Genomic DNA, 19619 nt, shown 5'->3' with positions numbered 1-19619 from the left:
ATGTGGGCCGCATGTGTGCTTAATGACGGGTGTCCATCCAGCACGAGCCTCATTGCTCGCAGCTATCAGCACTGTTCAAGGTGCTCTGTGGTCGTACGGGGGTTGCATAATAACTTCAAGGCACGCTAGGTCAGGTTGTTTTCCACAAAGTTACTGACGGAATAAAGAAAGAGGAGAAATGTACATAAAATACTTTGTCAGGTAAACAAAATTCTCTGACTGAAATAAGAGCACAGTGGCTTACAACTGGTTTGGCTCAGCAAAGGGTAAAGCAGCCAATTTTATACATTTACAGGTCTTACAGGTACTGCTGATTCAGTGAAAAAAGTGGTATAAAGCCTCTTGTGGCTCGAGAGGAAGCTGCATGTAATCTTGTAAAAAGGAAGAAAATTGTGTGGAATCGAAAAGGTGATATCTCTGATTCATGGTATCGATTTTTATCATATGTTAATGAGTCTATCTGTGTCAGAGGACTACAACGCTAACCAGTGAACTGCTTTTAAAAACCAGGCACCTACATTACCCACAATGCAACTCAACCACTGACTGACAATCAGTGAAAGAAATTTATCAGATTAAGTGCAGCTTCCTCTGGATCCACAAAAGGCTTTCCAGAACGACTTTCACATATTGCAGTAGTACCCCCCAAGCCCTGCAAACACACTTTAATGTGTATATTTGATGGGAGTTACATACACAGGCACATTCTAACTACGTCATGGTCAAATGCCATTTATGTGCTCATAACACTAGTTGTCATTATATTGCCTTAAAATGCTACGATGACAAAGACGCCAAGACACAAACAACATCTTGTTTTTTCTTCCTTTAATTGCAAGTTCATTTATTGATTTATGCATCAAATGTTTTACATAGAAAAGCTGCATTGTTTGAAAATACCTGCATGTGGATATCAAAGACAAAATAAGACGTCATCATACTCTTTTTATATAATGAAATATAACAGCTTTTATGAGGTTAAAAAAAGAAATCTCGTTTGGGCCTGGACACACTATTGAAATGACACCATAAGACATTTAGTTTTTGTAACTTAAGTAGTAGCAATTTTACTCCACGAAACAATTGAAGTTTTGAATGATCAAATTAATATTAATTTTTTTTTTTTTTTTTTTTTTTTTTTTACAAATCCTTCAACATAAAATTTCACACAAATTCAAATTTAATTTAAGATTCTTAACTGTTCTGTCACAAAATACCTCCTAGAAACTAATGGCTATGATCCTCAAACACAAGAAAACATTGGAAATACAAAGTCAGACGGTACGTCACTTTGAACAGGTCCAAACAGCATTAATAAAATACAACAAAGAAAATATGTACAAAATAATGTATGTCGGAAATTAGACAAATGCAATACATTACTCACTGAGGTAAATGGCAGGAAAAATCCCTTCAACACTTCAGAGGTAAAATATTTTGAGGTACGAGTGTTCATATATTTATTGATATAGTTTGAACCGAGATATGTACACAACCATTTTCTGACACAATCATACATAAAGTATAATACTTGAGTATAATCACAGTCATGTAAACCCTTCATATACAAAAATGTACTGCTAAATAAGATAATATGTACAACATTAGAAGTCCGTGAGACCATGTTGGCAGAGTTAATTGTCAAACTTTGTATGAAATGTTAGAGTAGACAACTCTTTGGTGCATAAAAACTGTATCTGCATCATCAGCCTCTCCACCTCCCACGACTCCCAAAATCCACGGAGTCTCCAAAATGTCCCTTTTTACAGAATGTGATTAAAACAGATCTGATTTTAACTTGATCAACATGCTTTCTTCACTTTATCTAATGTGGCGTTGACATTATGTCAGTAAACTGTTTTCAGAAGGCAACGTGTCTAATGTAGCTGCAGGTCCTTGCCATATAAGTTTAATAAATCTAAACACAGCATAACAATATGGAACTCCGTACAGTATATACATTGTACACATTATAGGCACACACATTTCAAAGCAATGTTCCATCAGCTACAGTTCAAATAGAAACATAAATAAATACCTTCATACAGAATATGAATGATGGATTGATTGCGGTGAGAGTTGCAGCTCATAATACCATCAACCATCAATACCATCAGTGAGGAAATATGACTTAAATTCAACTTGAATTTGACCATAACATCAGTCTATAAACACTTGAGCTATGTGCAGAATCTGAGGATATTTTCAGGATATGTGTAACTATGAAGATGATATACCATATTATGCTAACTAAAATGGTGTATCATCTGCATAGCGACACATTCTTTGATGCCTGTTTAAGATGAATGATCTCACTAGGTGGACCCTTGTAATTAAGGGCTTGATGCTCAAATTGAACCCTTGAAGACTGAAAATGTTGTCACTGAAGCTTGAATCAGGTGTGCAGGGCAGGGCAGGGCAGGGCAGGGCAGGGCAGGGCAGGGCAGGGCAGGGGGTCCCCAAGACCAGGATTAAAAAAAACCCCACTGCCATAGAGAATGTCAGATTTAGTCAGGTTTTTTTTCCATGTCATGTCCAATTTTGACAGGCAATTGTAAACAAAGATAGTTGCAAAAACAGGCTGTGTCCAGTGTCCAATGCTCTTAAAAAATGTTTTTTTTAAAATGAATATTCACTGCTGTTTAAATGCAGCTTTTATGTCCAATGTTGTGTAAAGGTTGATGTGCTGCCTTTTTTGGATTTACATATTCCAGTCTCTGAATGAAGGTGATGCTGGAGAAAAAAAATCTGTGGGGGAGAATGGAAAAATGCTCATGAAACATTTTATTTGTTATACCTTTAATATATGTTCTTACTGCCAGACTAATTATCATTCTTGCCTATTCTTGATCCCCCATCCATCTCAGCCTGACACCCAGCTATGTGTGGTGGTCTTAACCCTCTGGGGAAACCCATGAGATGCAGCTGCAGGGTCAAAGTTGAAGTCCAGTGCCCCGTCTTCCATGAGGGTTTCGTGGAGGACAGTCTCCATGTCACATTCAAACCTCTCGATCGACATGTTGTCCAGGTCACTGGGCAGCCGCTCCTGATGGTGACTGTGCGGATGAACCAAGTTCAGCTCCCTGTAGACGTTGTTGCTGCCGTTGCTTGCCGACACATCATTAGTGTGTGCGGGGTGTGCGCGGGGCAGCTGCATGCATGTCCTCAGGCTGGTCATTCGAGGAGGGGCCCCTGAAAGACTAGTCAGGGGGATCATGTTACAGCTATTCAAGTCTCGTGGTGCTGAAGGACCCCGGCTATGTATGACTTGTGGATTTACATGAGGAGCTGGGTGTCTCTGCAGAGGACTCATCATTTTTACTCCATTATGAACCCCAACATGGCTCTGGCTACTGTAAGTGGCCATTAGGGAACCTCCCCTCCCAACCTGAGTGTCCCGAGAGGGCATCATGTCCCTACTGGCATCTGCGGTCAGCAGCTCTTTGAGGAGGCCAGCAGGGCAGATATATTGGTTCTCATAAGCCCCAAAGCCTGGCTTTGTCTCTGGGAGTGTCTGCATGGGAGCAGGGGACAGAGAGTTCATCCTCACCTGGCTGTACATGCACTTACGGTAGTCCTGCTGTGGGTGTGGGGTCAAGCCAGTGGAGCTGTAGGGGCCACTGTGAAGCAAAGCAGCATTTGGGGAATGCGAGGAGTCCAGCTGAGGAGGTTTAGGGGACAGTAGGTTCAGATTATCCAACAGGCTCTCCATAACTTTCTCTGAGCCTCGTTGGCCCATTGATCCAGTCACCTCGGACAGGCTGGGCAGCGTCCCTGCTGCTCCAGGATACATCATGTGGCCGTCAGGCTCTCCAAGGTCATCCTGCTCAGATGGGAATGGTGAGTGGCGACCACTCAGGGTGCTGGCGTCAGAGCTGGCACGTGTCCTGAATGAACTCCAGGCTTCAAAGTCCTCATTGCTGTGGGAGTTTGGGCTTCCCAACCAGTTAGAGTACTGGGAACCAGGGCTGCCTGCTCCACCCTCAACCCCTTCCTGTAGAGCCATCTAAGGAGAGAAAAACATTGTGTGCTTACACAGGCCGCCAAAAAAAATACCTGTGTATTACTAATTTACATCAAAAAAATCTACAAAGATTGACACTTTGGGGAAAACACTCTTATTGTTTTCCTGCAGAGAGATAAATGGGACCCATTCCTGTCTCATATCTGAGGCTACCGGTTTGATCATCTTAGCATAACACTGGAAACTGAGGGAAGCAGCTGATCTCTCAAAGGTAACACTATTGGCTTGACTTCCCGGAGTCTTGTCATCACTGTGAGGGTGCCAGGCAACCAGCGGAGACACAGTCACTACGTCTGATTGCTGTAACATTCCTGCACAAAAGCTCTAGCTGGTGCCTCCCAATTCCAGTCTTTATGCTAAGATAAGCTAAGCTAACTGGCAGGCTGTAAGCACATGTTTAAAGGTGCAATATGTAAGAATTTTAGTTGAAATCATAAAAAAATTCAACAGAATGCAATCAATATTCTCATCTAACTGTTGGCAGGAAAGCAAAGAACAATATTTTGTAAAATGTCAAACTTTCTTTATCATAGATTCATCAGAATTGTGAGAAAAAATATTCATATTCAAATTATAAGCAGATTATGTTAAATCAATAGAATATCGTCAATAAAACAGGGACTGTACCTTTTTCTTTGTGGCCCGTCCTCTGCTCTTTGCCAGCTTACTGTTGTTGTCCATCGAGGCAGCTCTGCGTCGAGGTGACTTTCCGTTCTTCCCCCCCTCTGGGTTCAGCATCCACCAGGAGCTTTTTCCCGTTCCCTCGTTCTGTATGCGCACAAAGCGGCTGTGCAGGGACAAGTTGTGTCTGATGGAGTTCTGGATGGGAAAAAAGAGAGTGACATGTAAGATCTGTGGACATCACAGTTATGCGTTGTCTACAGTGCAGCTAGAGGCATCAAAATAACTCCATATTTTTTATGAATGATGTCAAGATATTCTAGTGTGTCTATAAATTGTTGTGTAAAGGCACAGGAGACATGTTGTGCAAATACGCTGCAAACAGAAGCCTCTGTGAGTTATCCCCGTTTGCTTTTCGGTGCATTGCTGCAGGGGAAACATTTGTCATTTTCCATACAGGGCAGAGAAGAAGCTGGTAGTCAAGTGTGATGTCAAAGCCGGCACATGAACAGGAAGTACTCACACGTCAATATCCTCCGTTAACAATATTATGTCTACCAAGCCTTTTCCACTCCCTTCTCACGCTCTGCAGCATAAGACATTGGTTACTTTGGCACGAGAGAGCGAGGGATGGCTGGGGTATATGAGGTCACTTATTTTACACTAAATAAATATTTGGTACCCCTGCAGGGAGGATGTAGGAAGAAGTCAGGATACAGTATCTGTTACCAAATATGATGACAGACAAAATATATGTTGGCATCATACGGGGCAAATGCACAACAGCATAATAGAAGAGTATTTTTCCCCCCGAACACAAGAACCTATATTAAAAGGACATTTACAGAGAATACAAACAGTATGTACTAGTACCACAACCAGCAGAGCACCGTTTATTTAAAGGAGGCTGAATATGCTTTTTTGTTTTTTTCACTGTCCTTCAGTGTTTAATATGTGTTCTTGTGCATGTAAAAACTCTTCGCACCAACAGAAGCTCCTCTCTCCCACAGAAAACACTGCTCATGAAACAACTCGTTAGTAGCCTTGCCTTTTTCTGTGACTTTGTGACATCACTCTACCTCATCATGTCACACATCTGCATAATTTATACCTAGAGGCACTTGAGGAGGCAAGTGAGAATTGATTTAGCACAGCTGCTCTGTTGTTGTTGTTGTTGTTGTTGTTGTTAGTCAACTGGCTCAGGTGTGTGTGAGCTGACCAATCAGAGCAGACCAGGTAGGTATTCAGTAACCAAAAATAAAAGTATGAACCTAAAAATTAGCACCATATGTCTCCTTTACAGTTAGCACTTTTTGATGCATCAAAAATCTGGTTGAAGAAGTGAAATTATACCTGTTGATGCTATTTTCAGTTCAAGCCTCTACTTGTATGAGTGCACAATGCATTGTTTTAAGGAATGCATTCTCAATGCTTGCTTTAAATAGTCTCATATTAGAGTTTATTAGGGTGGTAATGCCTCTCCCTCCTCCCTGTAGGCCACAAAATCACGTGTTTCCTGGGATTTCCAACAAGTTTCATCTGCATTGCCCAATACCACCCTTCCACCGGCAGCAGCTCTGCCCCACCAAACTGAAAAAGCAGCACAAAGAAAACAAGAAAAGTGGCCAATTTTAGTAGACGTGTGAGCGAATATATTTAATGTCTCTTGCGCTACCAGAAATATTCCTCCAGTAAGCTGACAAACAGAAAGAGCACATTCAAAGACGTCTGCTGAATAAGACAGGCTGTATTACTTTGGGCTTCACCAACCTGCACTTTTTTTTTTCTCTGTGGTCACATTTTGTCCTTGCGCTAACTTGTATACACCTAAAGCCTCATTCGGTCTCTTTCTCTCTAATGCTATGTTGCGAACCCTCGGAGGGATGCAGAGGCGCCTCCTGCGGTAACTCTGTCAGAAAGAAAAACATCGACGGTCGTCGAGAAGAGCGAATGTCGGTCGCTCTGGACAAAATCTTCCTGATATGATAAAATTGCATGCGCTGGGTGGTGGGTACAATGAAGGAGCAAAGTGCAGCGCAAGATGTACTAGCAGGGAATTTCCCCTGAATACCCATGTGAATGCAAAAGCAGCTCCCTGCAGTTAGTGAAGCCAGATGTCCCCAACCACAGGATTCAGCAGGGATACACAAAGCATGGAGATGAAGACACACACATTCAAAACAATAGACGGATTGTCTGAGTGTGTCTCCGCAATGTTTTGGGCTCTTGGCAAATGCATTCAGTGCATATTAATCATCAGAATATGACTCGTGTCCCGTCATTTATATTTGTCTTCATCGCGCATTCATTTAAAGGGACACTATATGTCGTTTTGGAGAAGAAATTCAAACTCAGAATTTTAACATTCACAACACAACTGAGGTAATGATACAAACTCTGAAATAACATTTTTTTCCATAACTGAATAAACAAAGCTGTTCTCAGAGGAAAAGAAGGTCGCCAGAACACTGTATGAAGCTAGAAGGGTGGCAGGGTCCGCCAAACATAAACACAGTAAAACAGTATGAAACTGTGTCGTCCTTTAGGATCAGTTTGTTTACTCATTTTATTCAGTCATGAAAACTGAGGAGTTTGTGTATTTAGTTTGTTTAAGTATGAAAAAACAGTCAGAGCAGATCTTTCTCTTCTGATATTTGAAAGATTATTAATATCTATAACTTTTGAACTGAAAAAAACAACTATAAAGGATAGTTTCATGTTGAGGATAGCTCAGTAAAGTGATAAAATACACTTTCTATGAAGCTGCATTACCAGAGTGACACATTTTGAGAGCCTTTTTGAATGACTGTCCCCAAACAAAGGCATTGAACCACGCCAAGTTTAACCTCAAACTACACACCCAAAGCAGCCTTTTGAAGCCCGGTCATAAGAGCGGGGGCAGCCGGCTGTGCATGAATGACACATTTTTAGTGAAGAAGAAAGCGAGGGGAGGTTACGGAGTTCGAAGCAGGGCTGGGGAGGGCGACAGAATGAGATGTTGTTGCTGCCGGCAGAGCTGAGGTCAATGAGTTCACTGCGTGCTGAACACGAGCTCCTCAGCCGGCGCTGACAGAGACATGCAAACAGGTTTGATCATGGAGCAGAAACAGAGAGAGGAGGAGAAGCATCAGAGGTGACGTGCTGCGGCGGACGGTCCGCTGTCTGACTGACCACAACACAACCCCCCCACCCCCAGCCCCACCCCCACCTCTGCCTAACTAGACACCTCCCTTCTCCTCCACTGACTTTTAAATAAGGCTTCCTGTGACAGAGGACATCCTGCACACGCAGGACTGAAGTTAGCACTGTCTGCATGGCCACAAAAAGCAATGCTCAATCTGACTCGTGTTCATTTGATTCATGACCTTTTCTCCCTTTTTTTTTCTCTTTTGACATGATCTCAATCTGTAACCGAAGACAGGAAATGAGTCATTAGTGGAGGACCTACGATCTGAGCTGCACAGGCTCAGTCTGTAGATTAACTTTTATTCAGCTAACCAAAAGACATGTCTTGCCTACACACGGCTGAGATCGCTTGTGATATGCAAATGTCTACAGCCTCTGATTAGAGCCAACAATAGATGGCGGGCTGCATGACTGGGCCCTGTGAAGGACCATTCTCTCCTCGGCCTGGGATAATCCTTGTCTCAGACAGACCTCACCTCAACCCAAAGAGAACAAAAGACATGTCCTGCCTCACTAGTTCAGGAGGTGCCCCACACACACATTATGTCTCTGAAAGCCTGACCCAAGGTGGCCTACATGTATCATTGTTGCTAAACTCTATTAAAGCAGATTGTTACGGTCCTCAGTTTTAACCCACTTTGAAGTCTAAAAATATGTGCACCTGTAGCTGCGTGGCAGCTCATGTGAATGTGGGACATTAACAAATCTTGGGTGACCTTTCTTGGCGCCAGGGAAGTTCCCACGCGCAGATTATGAGGGCCTATACGTGACAAAAAGATCTGTTGTATTTAAAGGTGCACGATGTGGTTTTTGCGGAAGACATTTTAATATAGCATAAAGCTTATTTGTTCAGTTATAGAAAAGATAAATGTTTCAGAGTTTGTATTATTACCTCATTAAAATGTGTAAATATTAGGAGTTTGAATGCTGATTGCTTTAAATGCAATTCCGGTCAATTCTGCTGCTGCAAGGACACCAGACATGGGAAAGGTCTATTTTACTTCTGAGAAAATCTATTTTCAGTTTGCCCTCAGAAATGCCACATGTTGACCTGCATGCTGTGAGTGCAGTGTGGCAGAAACCAGTTGTCTCTCTGCAGCAAAGTTGCTTTAAGTCCACTTACTGCGACCCTGCTGAAACCATCAATTAGAAGGATCTGAATTCTAGCATCTCTTCAGATGTGCTGAATGATCATCAACTGTGATCAGCTTCATCAAAACAAACTGCAGTAGCACAAGATGACTCCTCCTACCAGACTTCAAAACAATCGAACTGACACAGCTGCTGTCCCTTGTGTACTGAAGCATGAGGCTCGCAGTAACGGTCGCAGGATAAGTAAACAAACAGGGCCCGGTTGCAGGGACAGGTGCAGGCGCAGTGAAAGTGGTCTCGCTTTGCAACCGGTCGAAAGCGTTTTTACATACAGCGGCAGACACGACCACAGACAGAACGAGGAGTATCCCCCTGGAGACCGGCTGCTGGAGAGCAGCTGCTACTCAAATCAGTAACTCTGCTGGCAAAACCAATATAGACCAGCACCAAAACCAGCACCAAATCACAACATATGCTGGTCTTTGCTGGTGACCAGTGCTGGTCTATGCGTTTTTGTTTTGTTTTTTTTTCCAGCAGGGAACTCGTTTTATATCAATGATAAGGCCTCGGTTGAGTTTGTAATGAAAGGCCGGCAAGAAAATAAGATTCGGTTTGAATTTGCATCGACATGTCGTGGCCTCACGCATCCACAGTCACAAGAATATTCAAGTGAGACTGTCACGTTTTTGAGATACCATCATTTTGAGAAGCTAAACTGTAAACGTGCCCGAGCTCATTTCAGTACACACTGGGTTGACTGAAATGTTCAGCCAGGACGTGCTCAAATGTGTAACAGTACGCTATCCCAAGCAAAGAAGTCTAATATGAGCTAATGTTAGCAGCTTAAAGTTAGCTAACATCAGCTAATATTAGCCACTGTTAGCCGCGAGCAATACCAGACCACGTCAGGCTGTAGCAGGAGTTATATTTTTCATGAATCCAATTTAAGAACCTCATCGGCATTTGTGGAGGCACATGTCGGCTCTGAGACCTCAAAATAAGGGAAACAAAAGCAGCGTTTTGGGAGATGTACCCCTGAAAAATGCGGTTCAAGGACTTTGTTTCCTGCATGCGGGTGACCATTTGAAAAAGAAAATAAAGCAGTTAAAGGGAACAGTTCTTTTTATGTTTAATAAATGACACTTTATTTTAATTTCATGGAAAACAATACAGAGTAAATCCCACTCCAGCGTAAACTTGACTAAATCTTTTTGCCCCTGTCCTTTAAAGAGTCCGTGCACAGCACTGCCCTCTGTCAGCCTCTCAGTGGGGGATTTACACAGCGGGACCCCCATGATTGACAAAAAAAAATGTGTGGCAGATTTTACAGTCCGTTACCTTTAAAGTTATATGTAAGAAACAGGAATTGTGCTCCGGGAAAATTATCAGCATTTGCAAGATGCTAGCTTCTGGGCTAGGCTACAAAATGCTCCAGCCCTATAGCACGCTATTGAATGTAACTGTACATCTGTATAATGTGCTGCTCTTTTTGTTTTTATAAAGTCACACAGTCTCACTTTAAGCTCTACTGTACATTCCCGCATCTGATTTATGTTGGCGTGATTTAGTGTTGTGTAACCTCTTTTGTTTTCTTCCTTCTAATCAGAGCTTCACTGACCTCAGAGCAGCCCTTGTGCTGGTTCTGCAGAAACAAAAGTTGTAGAGAAAGAGGAAACACGTGGAACAATCGTCCATAAATCATAAAACACAGCGAAATAAGGAAGTATGCTAATCTTTTTGGCTGCCATTGACTGGTTCGGCCGTGGTAAACTTCTTGACCCGTTTGTTAGCCGAATGTGCATGTTAAGTTCTCAGCCATGTAGGAACTAAATTCTTCTGCTTTCCTCTGCTGACTTCTAACTCGCTGATCACTCTGTGTTAATGCACTGAGTGGCTTCCCATTAATGACACCACACTGCTTCTTCATCTTATATCGCATGATTTTGATTGGAAAAAGAATGAAATAATTGAAAAATAATAGTAATCAGAACTTGGATCTTAACTAACTGCTGTCACGTTACTAGCACCCCAAAGCGCTCTGGTGTAAACAAGAAAGCACAGCACTTGCAGAGATTACAGTAAAAGGAGAAGCCACTTCCTGGCAGTGTCTTCCTGTGCACCCCTCCCCCTTTTCTCTTCTGACCCAGGAAGCACAAGCGGAGTTTAGCACTCAAGCTCAGTCTGGAGACTAATGTCGCTCTCTCCCTGACTGCCCGGCACAATGCAGGCTACTTCATTAACACTGAGCATCAAACTGAGTGACCTACTTCTGCAGTGGCTTCAAAGTGGGACCATGAAAAGGAGTGGGGAGCTTTGTGCGAGTTCAGTTGCAGATAAACAAGGAGGGGGCAAAGGAGAACGACACAGTTAAACCCATGTTTCCCACACGTATATTTCACGAAGGCGGTCCCGTTGATTATAAAAATGCAATCATATTTCAGAAATACCAAAGTGATTAAAGTTGATCTCTAATCTTTTCTCAGCCTAATCCTGAGAGTGACATTCCTCGCACACTTTTTACGACATAAAAAAAAGTGGTCATGAGCAGGACTGGACACTAATCTCACTTACTCTTGATCCCGTTCCTCTTTCTTCACACCATATTTTCTTTGCCTCCCCTCGGCACTCGTGTCCTTTATATTTTGCATAATGGACTTGAGGCCAGGTTCTCTTTGTGAACATAATATAGACGGAGATTATTGTCCTGCGCAGGCTGGAGGACAATGCAGTAACCCACATGCCGCAGATTCCTCAGACTCACATGTGTGCAGCTGGCAGACTGTACACAGGCCTCAGCCTCGCAGCCAGTCAGCTGACTGCTCCCCTCCTTCCCTCGAGCCGCCGTCGCTCCTCTGTGAAAGCCCCTGCCCCGAGCCTCCCTTTCTTCATGGGGTTACTTGAAGCTTTCAGTGGGCCTCTTAAGTTCAGGGCAGACCTCCCTTTTTAACCTTGTGATCCCAAGACAAATAGCTGGCAGTTATTCAGTCTTTTTTTTTTCTTGCCTCCTTCAGGCTGTTATCTCCTGTCAGGCCCTGTGTCCTCAAACTGAGTTCATACAACACCTCACCGAGGGTGATCCATTTTAAAATTGACCATTTACTGAAATGAAAAAGTGGAAACAACACCAAAACGTTACAAATGTCAGTCTACGTTGATACTACAGGCTACTCTGAAATGTCTCTGGAAGGCTAAACTTGAAGGAAAAGTGGTGCTTTGAGCTCAATGTTAGCATGATATCATGCTCACAGTGATAAAGTTGCCTTTTTCTCATGAAAATGTGATGATCAAAAGTTTAGATATCAACTATTCAAGCTGAGGGGGGCACGATGTGTGGGACAAACTTGGTGTGTTTGATCTTCTTTTAGTCTGGACCAAAGCTGTGGGCGTCCCGGTCCGATGATGCTTCTCTACCTGGTTTATCTGTAGAATAAACTTAAATTTTCTTGTAGTATTTATTAATTACCTCAGTCCGGGAGGTTGTGTTGCCTGTTTTCTTGTTGGTTGGATGGTTTGGCAGCCGGATTACACAATCCTGGTAATCTTTAAAGTACCAGTGAAGTTTACTGTAAGTGCACTGGTCCAGACTAAGTCATCAAGAATCACACATGTCACTTGTACTCGACCTGCACTTCTACCAGTTGGCACTTCTCATAAGCTGACGCTTGAACTGAAGGTGTTCAAATGGAGGTAGAGGAGTGAGATTTTCCATTTATCTCACTCTGAATTTAAAAAAAACAAAAAACATCTGTATTGTCTGTTACTACTTTCAACAGTATGCGATCCAACAGCATGGTCAACAGGCTTCTGACTTTACACCTGTGTTAAATGAGGCAGTAAGAAAAAAATATCTCACAACAGGCAGCGACTGCACACTTCCACCAAAGCTGTCCTAAAAACCCATTTCTTTTAAACACTGCATTACATTAAAAGTTTCAAAACCTCTAGGTAAAATGCATTCTTGCCATTTTCACATGCTTTGTAATGACCGCACAACTTATGTTCCAGTTAAACTCAACGCTGCTAACTTCCTGTTCCATTATTTAATCTCACGGTTCACTGAGAAAAACAGTGGCAGTACCAGTAAGATGGTAAAGTACCTTCCACGCTGCACACTGCCACTCACAGGCCGACTGACATCCCAGGGGGAACCAGTCCTCCCAGTTGTCTGTGGGCCTCTCTTGCGGTGAAGGCGCCATGATCTCTGACAATTTTTTTTTTCTTTTTTTTTTGGAGGGAAAACAAAGAAATCACCATGACACGGGGGAGACAGGAAGCTCTAGCGGCAGCATCGCCCTCGTCCTGCCCTCCACCCACCTTCAGTTTTTTTCTAGGTGGAGCTGCGAGGTACAAACTCAACGCCCTCCACCCACCATGAGGTCGCAGGCTTATCTCTATCTGTCATTACAATCACACACGGTGACGCCTGTGGGTTCTAAAGTCAACACATAGAACGACATATGAAACAAAACCATAATAATAAAGCCGATTGTGATTTCTTTTTTCGCGTGTGGCGGGAACGCTGGAATGGAATAAAACGGCTTCACGCGCGATTGGATGCACAAACATGATCCATATATGGCCTTCTCTCCGATTGGTCCCTCCTCTTTTTCCAGCCCTGACCCTCGTGTTTTGCAGGGCGGGGATGTTAACACATGGCACTGTTTTCCATCCACTCTGCAGGAAATGCATCATAGTTCATTGTGGGGGGACCGTGGTGTTTTTTTAACAGGAAGAGTGTAAAAATAACTATCAGCCGGTGGTTCCAAGGCCCGGCGAGTGTGCCAACATTTAGGAATGCAGAGGCTGAGGTAGAGATGTGTTTATTTAATATTAAAGATTAACAAGCTGGAGCTATTGTTCTTCGCGACTGTCCATGAGGCCGTTTACCTTTGAGCTAGGTACTAAGCTAGTTAAATGTTTGCTTTAAGCAATAACGAAAATGGCTTTTCATTCGGATATCAAAAAAGCGAGTGCAACATCAGGGGCAGCGGGTTGAAGTCGAGGGTCCAGAGGGTCTTTGTGGGGCACTGTGTAGTTCTGGAGAAGAAATTCAAACTCAGAATTTCAACATTTACAATATTAATGAGGTCATAATACAAACTCAGAAATATGTATCTGTCCCGTAAGTGAATAAACAGGCTGGTCTCAGAGGAAAATAAGGTCTCCAGAACGCTGTTTGAAGCTAGAAAGGTGGCAGGGTCCGCCAAATATAAACAATGTAAATGAGTATGAAATTGTGTTATCAGTTTGTTTATTCAGTCATGAGACCAAAGGGAGTTTGTTCATTTAGTTTGTTTGGGCATAAATAAATCAGTCAATGAAAATCTTTCTCTTCTGATCGTTTTCTCTCCAAAAACTACAGAGTGCACCTTTAAGAGAAAACACCAAAAGTGTTGATGGTGGTATTGATTAAAAGATGAAGTATCGCCAAAGTGATGAAAAGGACTCTTCATGTATATCTGTATAAAACGTAATGGGAATCCATCCAGAAGTTGATGAGATATTTGAGTCTGGAAGCGTTGGACCGACGGACAGAACTGACTGGCCTCTTTTACTAGAGCTGTATGACGAGTGAAGACACCGGGCTGCTGGCTGATTAAACTGCAGATACTAAAATCAATACAAGTAAAAATAAAAGAAGTAGTTAGTAGAAGGCATGTGATTCAAAAAGCTTTGGGGACCACTGGCCAACATTTACAGATCTTGGCACTGAAAGCATGGTTGGCCCACTTGAATGCACACAAACACCTTCAGCAGAAGGCCTGAGAGAGGGCAGAGGAGGAAGTGATGGGATGAAAAGCAGCGATCCCTTTCTCCAAGCTGCAGCATCCGCTGAGGAAACTCTAGAAGACAGGGACACAGAGATATGAGCGCACGGCTCAGGAATGGAGGATGTTTGACGTTGTTCCCAGCATTCCCTTCTCCCAGCCCCTTCCCCTCCGACACACTCCCCAACACTGATTGAGCTGTTTGTGTCGCCTCCTGTTATTGTCGCAAGAGCGCCGAACAGAATTTGTTCAGGCTGGCAAAACTCTGCCCGCGTTCCCACTGGCTGGTGCAGCCTACAGTGTGTGTGACCGAGTGAAGCTGAGGAGCTGCAGAAAGATGAAGAAAAGGAGGAAGGGGAGGTTTAGCAGAGCCATAAGTCACAATTCAAGCTGCGATCAGGGTTTTTCATGAGGGGGTGTTGAACAATGAAAGCTATATTTGATTGAGGTTCACAGAAGCATTTCCTGACATAACTGAACTGACGTCTCATGGGGATGCAGGAGTTAGAGGAACCATAACTGAAATGTGAATTTGATTTTTTTTTTTTGGGTGGGGGGGGTGTGTGCAGATTTCTCTCAGTTGGGGTACGTCCTTAAACTGTCTTCTATTGTCCTCTGTTCTTTTCTGTCCATCGCGCCTGAGTAACTTCCTCACCCGGCGAGACAATAATAAGACCGGGATTAACGTGTTTGTGCAAGCGTTACGCAAACGCTTTTCCAACTTCTTACCTCGTACTAAATATTTCCAACACAGATCCAGGCCGGACAGCACAGCTTTTCAAATTTCAGGAGTGTACCAGATTTTCCATGACTTGGGAAACGCTGCACAGACCATGAGTCATTGTGTTTTGTGGTCAAGCTGGACTAGATTGTTCCCGGCAAGGTTTGCTCATCAATAGGAGAAAGGTATATCTGGAATCTCAGCCAAGGCTTTATTCTCAAACATCTAGTTCACAGGTATGAAATAAAACCACCAGCCCCCCCGCACCCCCCAAACTGAAACCATTATTTGTGAGCTGTTCTGCCTCAGGGCGTTACAGAGAGAGAAATGTTCTCAGGCTCACGTATGGGATGTTTACAATCAGACACGCTGGATGTTCGAGGTGTACGTTTCCTCGCTGGCACAGCAAACGAGGCGTGTGCTGCCGCTGACAGAGGAAGCCACTCCAAAACCTCAAAGGTAACTGACGTGCCAAAGCTCTGCAGCCAGATACAAGACTAACTGTGAACACCAAGCTCGTGGACTCTGCTTGCAGCAGAGTGAAACAGTCACAGCAGGATCACAGTCTCAAACAATAACACAGTATCACTGTATTACACAATTAACAGAATGAAAACAGAAGGGTCTCTCGACTGAAAACAAATCCTTTTCTTTGTATAACTTGACATGAAACTTGATAAAAGCTTGACATATTATTCGTTTTAATGACAATAATGCGGCAGAATTCAATTTCTTATGAGAAAATGTGCACAGTACGATAATCGTTAACTGTCACGCAGTGGTACAGACTATCATGTACTACATTATTGAACCTTTTTTTGCAAGAAAAATATTTTACCCTGTCTCCACCAGAAGAATAAGTGCTATTATTAATCATTTTAATGAAAAAACTGACCACTGTAAGTGCACACAATTTTGGCCTGAAATTCAAGTTTTCAACTTAAAACCAGCGTCCATTTAAATAAAGGTAACTGGTTGGAGCAAAACACAGGTTCTGGTAAAGATGACAGGTTGTTTTAAGTGGTATGTTTTGAATGTAAAACCAAGCTGTATCTATTTCTGGGCCAGTAATATTAAGGCTGAACTGTTTCCTCCCTCTCCCAGCCCAGGTTAACATACTGTCGCCTAGATGGGATCAATGGATACATTATGCATACAAGTGAGAAAGGTGTGGAGTAAAACTGGAGTGCAGCCATCTTTAATTGTACGCCTGTGGTTTCTCTGCACGTCGACATGTCTTGAAAAGAGCTTATTGAAACACAGAGATTTTGGTGATCCTGCGCTGTTTTTTTAAAGCAGGACTACGGAGTCCGCTACTTCATGGACAAAAGACTTAAAGGGAGCATTGTGCAGTTTTGGAGAAGAAATTCAAACTTAATATTAACAAATATTAATGAAGTAATGATACAAACACACAAGTATTTATCTTTTCTATAACTGAATAAACGAGCTGTTCGCAGAAATTGAAAATAAGTTCTCCAGGACACCTTTTGAAGCTAGAGAGGTGGCAGGGTCCGCCACATGTAAACAACGTTGAACAGTATGAAATTGTGTTGCCTATTAAGGTCAGTGTGTTTATTCTGTGTTTCAGAATCAGAAAAAAAGAGAGCTTGTTTATTAAGTTTGTTTAGGCATAAAAAAAATCAGTCAATGAAGATCTTTGTCTTCTGATTACGATGTCTTGCCCCAAAACCAGAGTGCACCTTTAAGAAGAGGACCGTTTGCCCTCTCTGCTCACTGTCACGTGCAGAAAAGCGCGTTAGTGCAGTCAGATGCTGATGAAGATGTGGAGTCACGCTGTTTGCCTCCTGATATACCTGCACTCTGACATCAACACTGCTCCTCATTCACAATATCAGACGAGTTAAGTTCTTCCTCGCACCAAATGCTCACAAGAATACGCCCCGTGTGTGTGTGTGTGTGTGTGTGTGTGTGAGTTTTGTTTTGGTTGGTGTCTGCAGTGTTACAGGTAGCTTTGCAGGTTCACCCCTCAACACCTGGGACGCTCACCTGCTCGCGCGCTTGCACCGACAAGCCCTCGCGTGCACGCGGCCACTCACCTTCCAGCCCGCGGAGCTGTTGCTGTCTCCTTTATCCTTGAAGTACGGCACACTCTTCACCATCCAGTCGTAGATCTGAGACAGCGTCAGCCTCTTCTCAGGTGAGCTGTCTATCGCCTTGGTGATCAGGTCGGCGTACGACATGTTGCCCCAGGCGTTGCGGCGGGACGAGCTGCTCTTCCTCTGGGGTGCGACACCGGGAGGAGGCACCTGTTGCTGTGGCGGCAGCTGGGGACCCGGGAGCGGCTGCTGCTGCTGCTGCTGGAGGTGACGGTGCTGCTGGTGCTGGTGATGGAGATGCGCACAGGTTCCGTCCCGACACTGGAAATCATTGCAGGGCACGGGCGGTTTCTGCTCCGCGTACTCTTCAAAGTCCTCCTCCAACAGGCAGAGGTTACTGATGAACTCGGCGTTTCCTCCCGGCTCCTGCTGCACCGACGGGGCCGGGGAGGATGTGTTGGAGCTGGCCGGGTCGTTGAGCTCCGGTCGGGGCAGCGGCCAGGTGCAGGACCGCGGGCGGGAGAGAGGCTCAAATTCCGGGTCTATCTCAACCTGTGGTGGTGTTGGTACCTCAGCCATGTCAGGGTCAAACCGTCTCTCACTGTCACGCAGAGGCTCACATACAAAACATATATTAATTAAAATGAGGGAAAAACCAGAAGTTCGGAAGAGTGTTGAGTTCAAGGTCTGCAGTGAAGTTCACACCATCCTGCACCCGCTAGTTGCAACTCTCAAGTCAGCCGCTCTGTCTGTACTAACACCAGTAAAGCCTGGTGCTGCCTTCACGGCCCACTCACAGGCTCCGCCTTCTAAGCGCTACGACTTGATGGTGCATTCAGGTGCTCTTTAGCCTGGATCTAATTGCACCCTATTTGTAATTGAAAGACACAAATTAAAATCTGTTTCAGCAAAAGTGAACCAGGATGAAAATACAGTAGGTGTCCTCTTTCTCACCATTTATTTTACAACAATATAATAAAGTGATTTTTAACAATCTGCAAACTGTCATTGCAAATTCTTGGGTCATTTACTTCCCCCATAATTCAAGCTTATTTTTACGGCACCTAAATGCAGCAGTTCGACAGATACTGTACCCATCTGACCAGCCACCAGAGTTTTTCTGAATAACCCTCCTTGTCACTTTTGGCTTTCTAGCTAAAAACTTTTGACTATATGTGTTGAGAAGTGACAAGAGTTGTTGTTTTCAGTAGGTTAAGATTAGAATGTCCAAAACACTGCCATCACTTTATAAAATGCTATGACAAAATTTTAGTTATAAGTTGGTCGATCACATCCAGTTTTGTTGGGAAGTTTTCTGTTTAAATATCTCCTCTCCAGCTCTGCAGTAAACTTGTTAGAAAAGCACAAGCCACAGCTATCAGTGGTGACACCTAGTGGCTAATTTGCATACAAGAACTCTTTGATGGAGCCATGTGTCTTTCCACACAAACACACTTTATATGGCCCATAAACATACAACTACAGCTTTGATTGCCAACATCTTATCTCGCCAATCCTGACTGTGTTTAAGGAAAAGTGAACAAAATGTGGAAATGAGGCACTTTCAAGTCTCAACCTCTCACTTTCCACACTTCCTCAGACAATAGATTGCAGCGGGTGTTTTTAGAATCAGCGTGGTACATTGTTAACATGTTTTTAACTCTAAAAGCACTTCCCTTCAAAGGCCACCAGGTTCAAGGTCTCATTACGCCCCCGCTGTAAATCTGATCCTAGATGCTGCAAAGTTTATACTATTTTCACGACCTGCCAGGGAAAACACCATTAATCATGATGTTTGTGTGATCCTTGACACAAAAATACAAAAATATTTTCACCACGCGTATTTTCTTTGAATGGGAAGGTCTTGAACAGTATAACAAAATTAACATCACTGTTTTTTGTTTTCATGCAACTCATCCGCAAACGTGCCTCAGTACAAAACTGGGTGTTTTAATTCAATACATTAATAATGTATACCAGCATAAATCAACGCAACTATTCTCGTGCATCATATCACTAAACCTATTCAACTGATATGAGCATACAACAAAATGTTGATCATTGTAGAAAAACTAAAATCTAAATAGTCAGTTAGATGCCTGTGTAACCAAACATTTAGTAGAAGAGGGTAACTGGCAGAAAATTAA

General features: G+C 43.3%; 1 protein-coding gene across 2 annotated transcripts; it reads right to left on the bottom strand.

The window, feature by feature from the left end:
- Positions 1–811: 811 nt before the first annotated feature.
- LOC119030820 (forkhead box protein O1-A-like) lies at positions 812–19251 on the bottom strand. 2 transcript variants are annotated; one of them, XM_037118709.1, is made up of 4 exons: positions 17473–19251; positions 4652–4843; positions 2841–4006; positions 812–2748 (listed from the first exon to the last, which is right to left on the bottom strand). In XM_037118709.1, the coding sequence occupies exons 1-3, from the start codon at positions 18049–18051 to the stop codon at positions 2864–2866; spliced, it is 1914 nt and encodes a 637-aa protein (XP_036974604.1). In that variant the 5' UTR covers positions 18052–19251; the 3' UTR covers positions 812–2748; positions 2841–2863. The 2 variants fall into 2 exon arrangements, with proteins under 2 accessions (XP_036974604.1, XP_036974603.1); XM_037118708.1 differs by having other exon boundaries at positions 812–4006.
- Positions 19252–19619: the final 368 nt, after the last annotated feature.

This window comes from Acanthopagrus latus, chromosome 13, assembly GCF_904848185.1.
Source record: "Acanthopagrus latus isolate v.2019 chromosome 13, fAcaLat1.1, whole genome shotgun sequence".
NCBI classification, from domain to species: Eukaryota; Metazoa; Chordata; class Actinopteri; order Spariformes; family Sparidae; genus Acanthopagrus; species Acanthopagrus latus.
This window is presented reverse-complemented; position numbering and strand designations above follow the sequence as displayed.

Bases quoted from the DNA above. Each gene is read 5' to 3' on its own strand.
- LOC119030820 (XM_037118708.1), bottom strand. From the start codon at position 18,051: ATGGCTGAGGTACCAACACCACCACAGGTTGAGATAGACCCGGAATTT. The intron at 4,844-17,472 runs GTGAGTGGCCGC...TTTCCCATCCAG, and splicing joins ACAGCTCCGCGGGCTGGAAG to AACTCCATCAGACACAACTT. The intron at 4,007-4,651 runs GTACAGTCCCTG...TTCTCTCCTTAG, and splicing joins GACGGGCCACAAAGAAAAAG to ATGGCTCTACAGGAAGGGGT.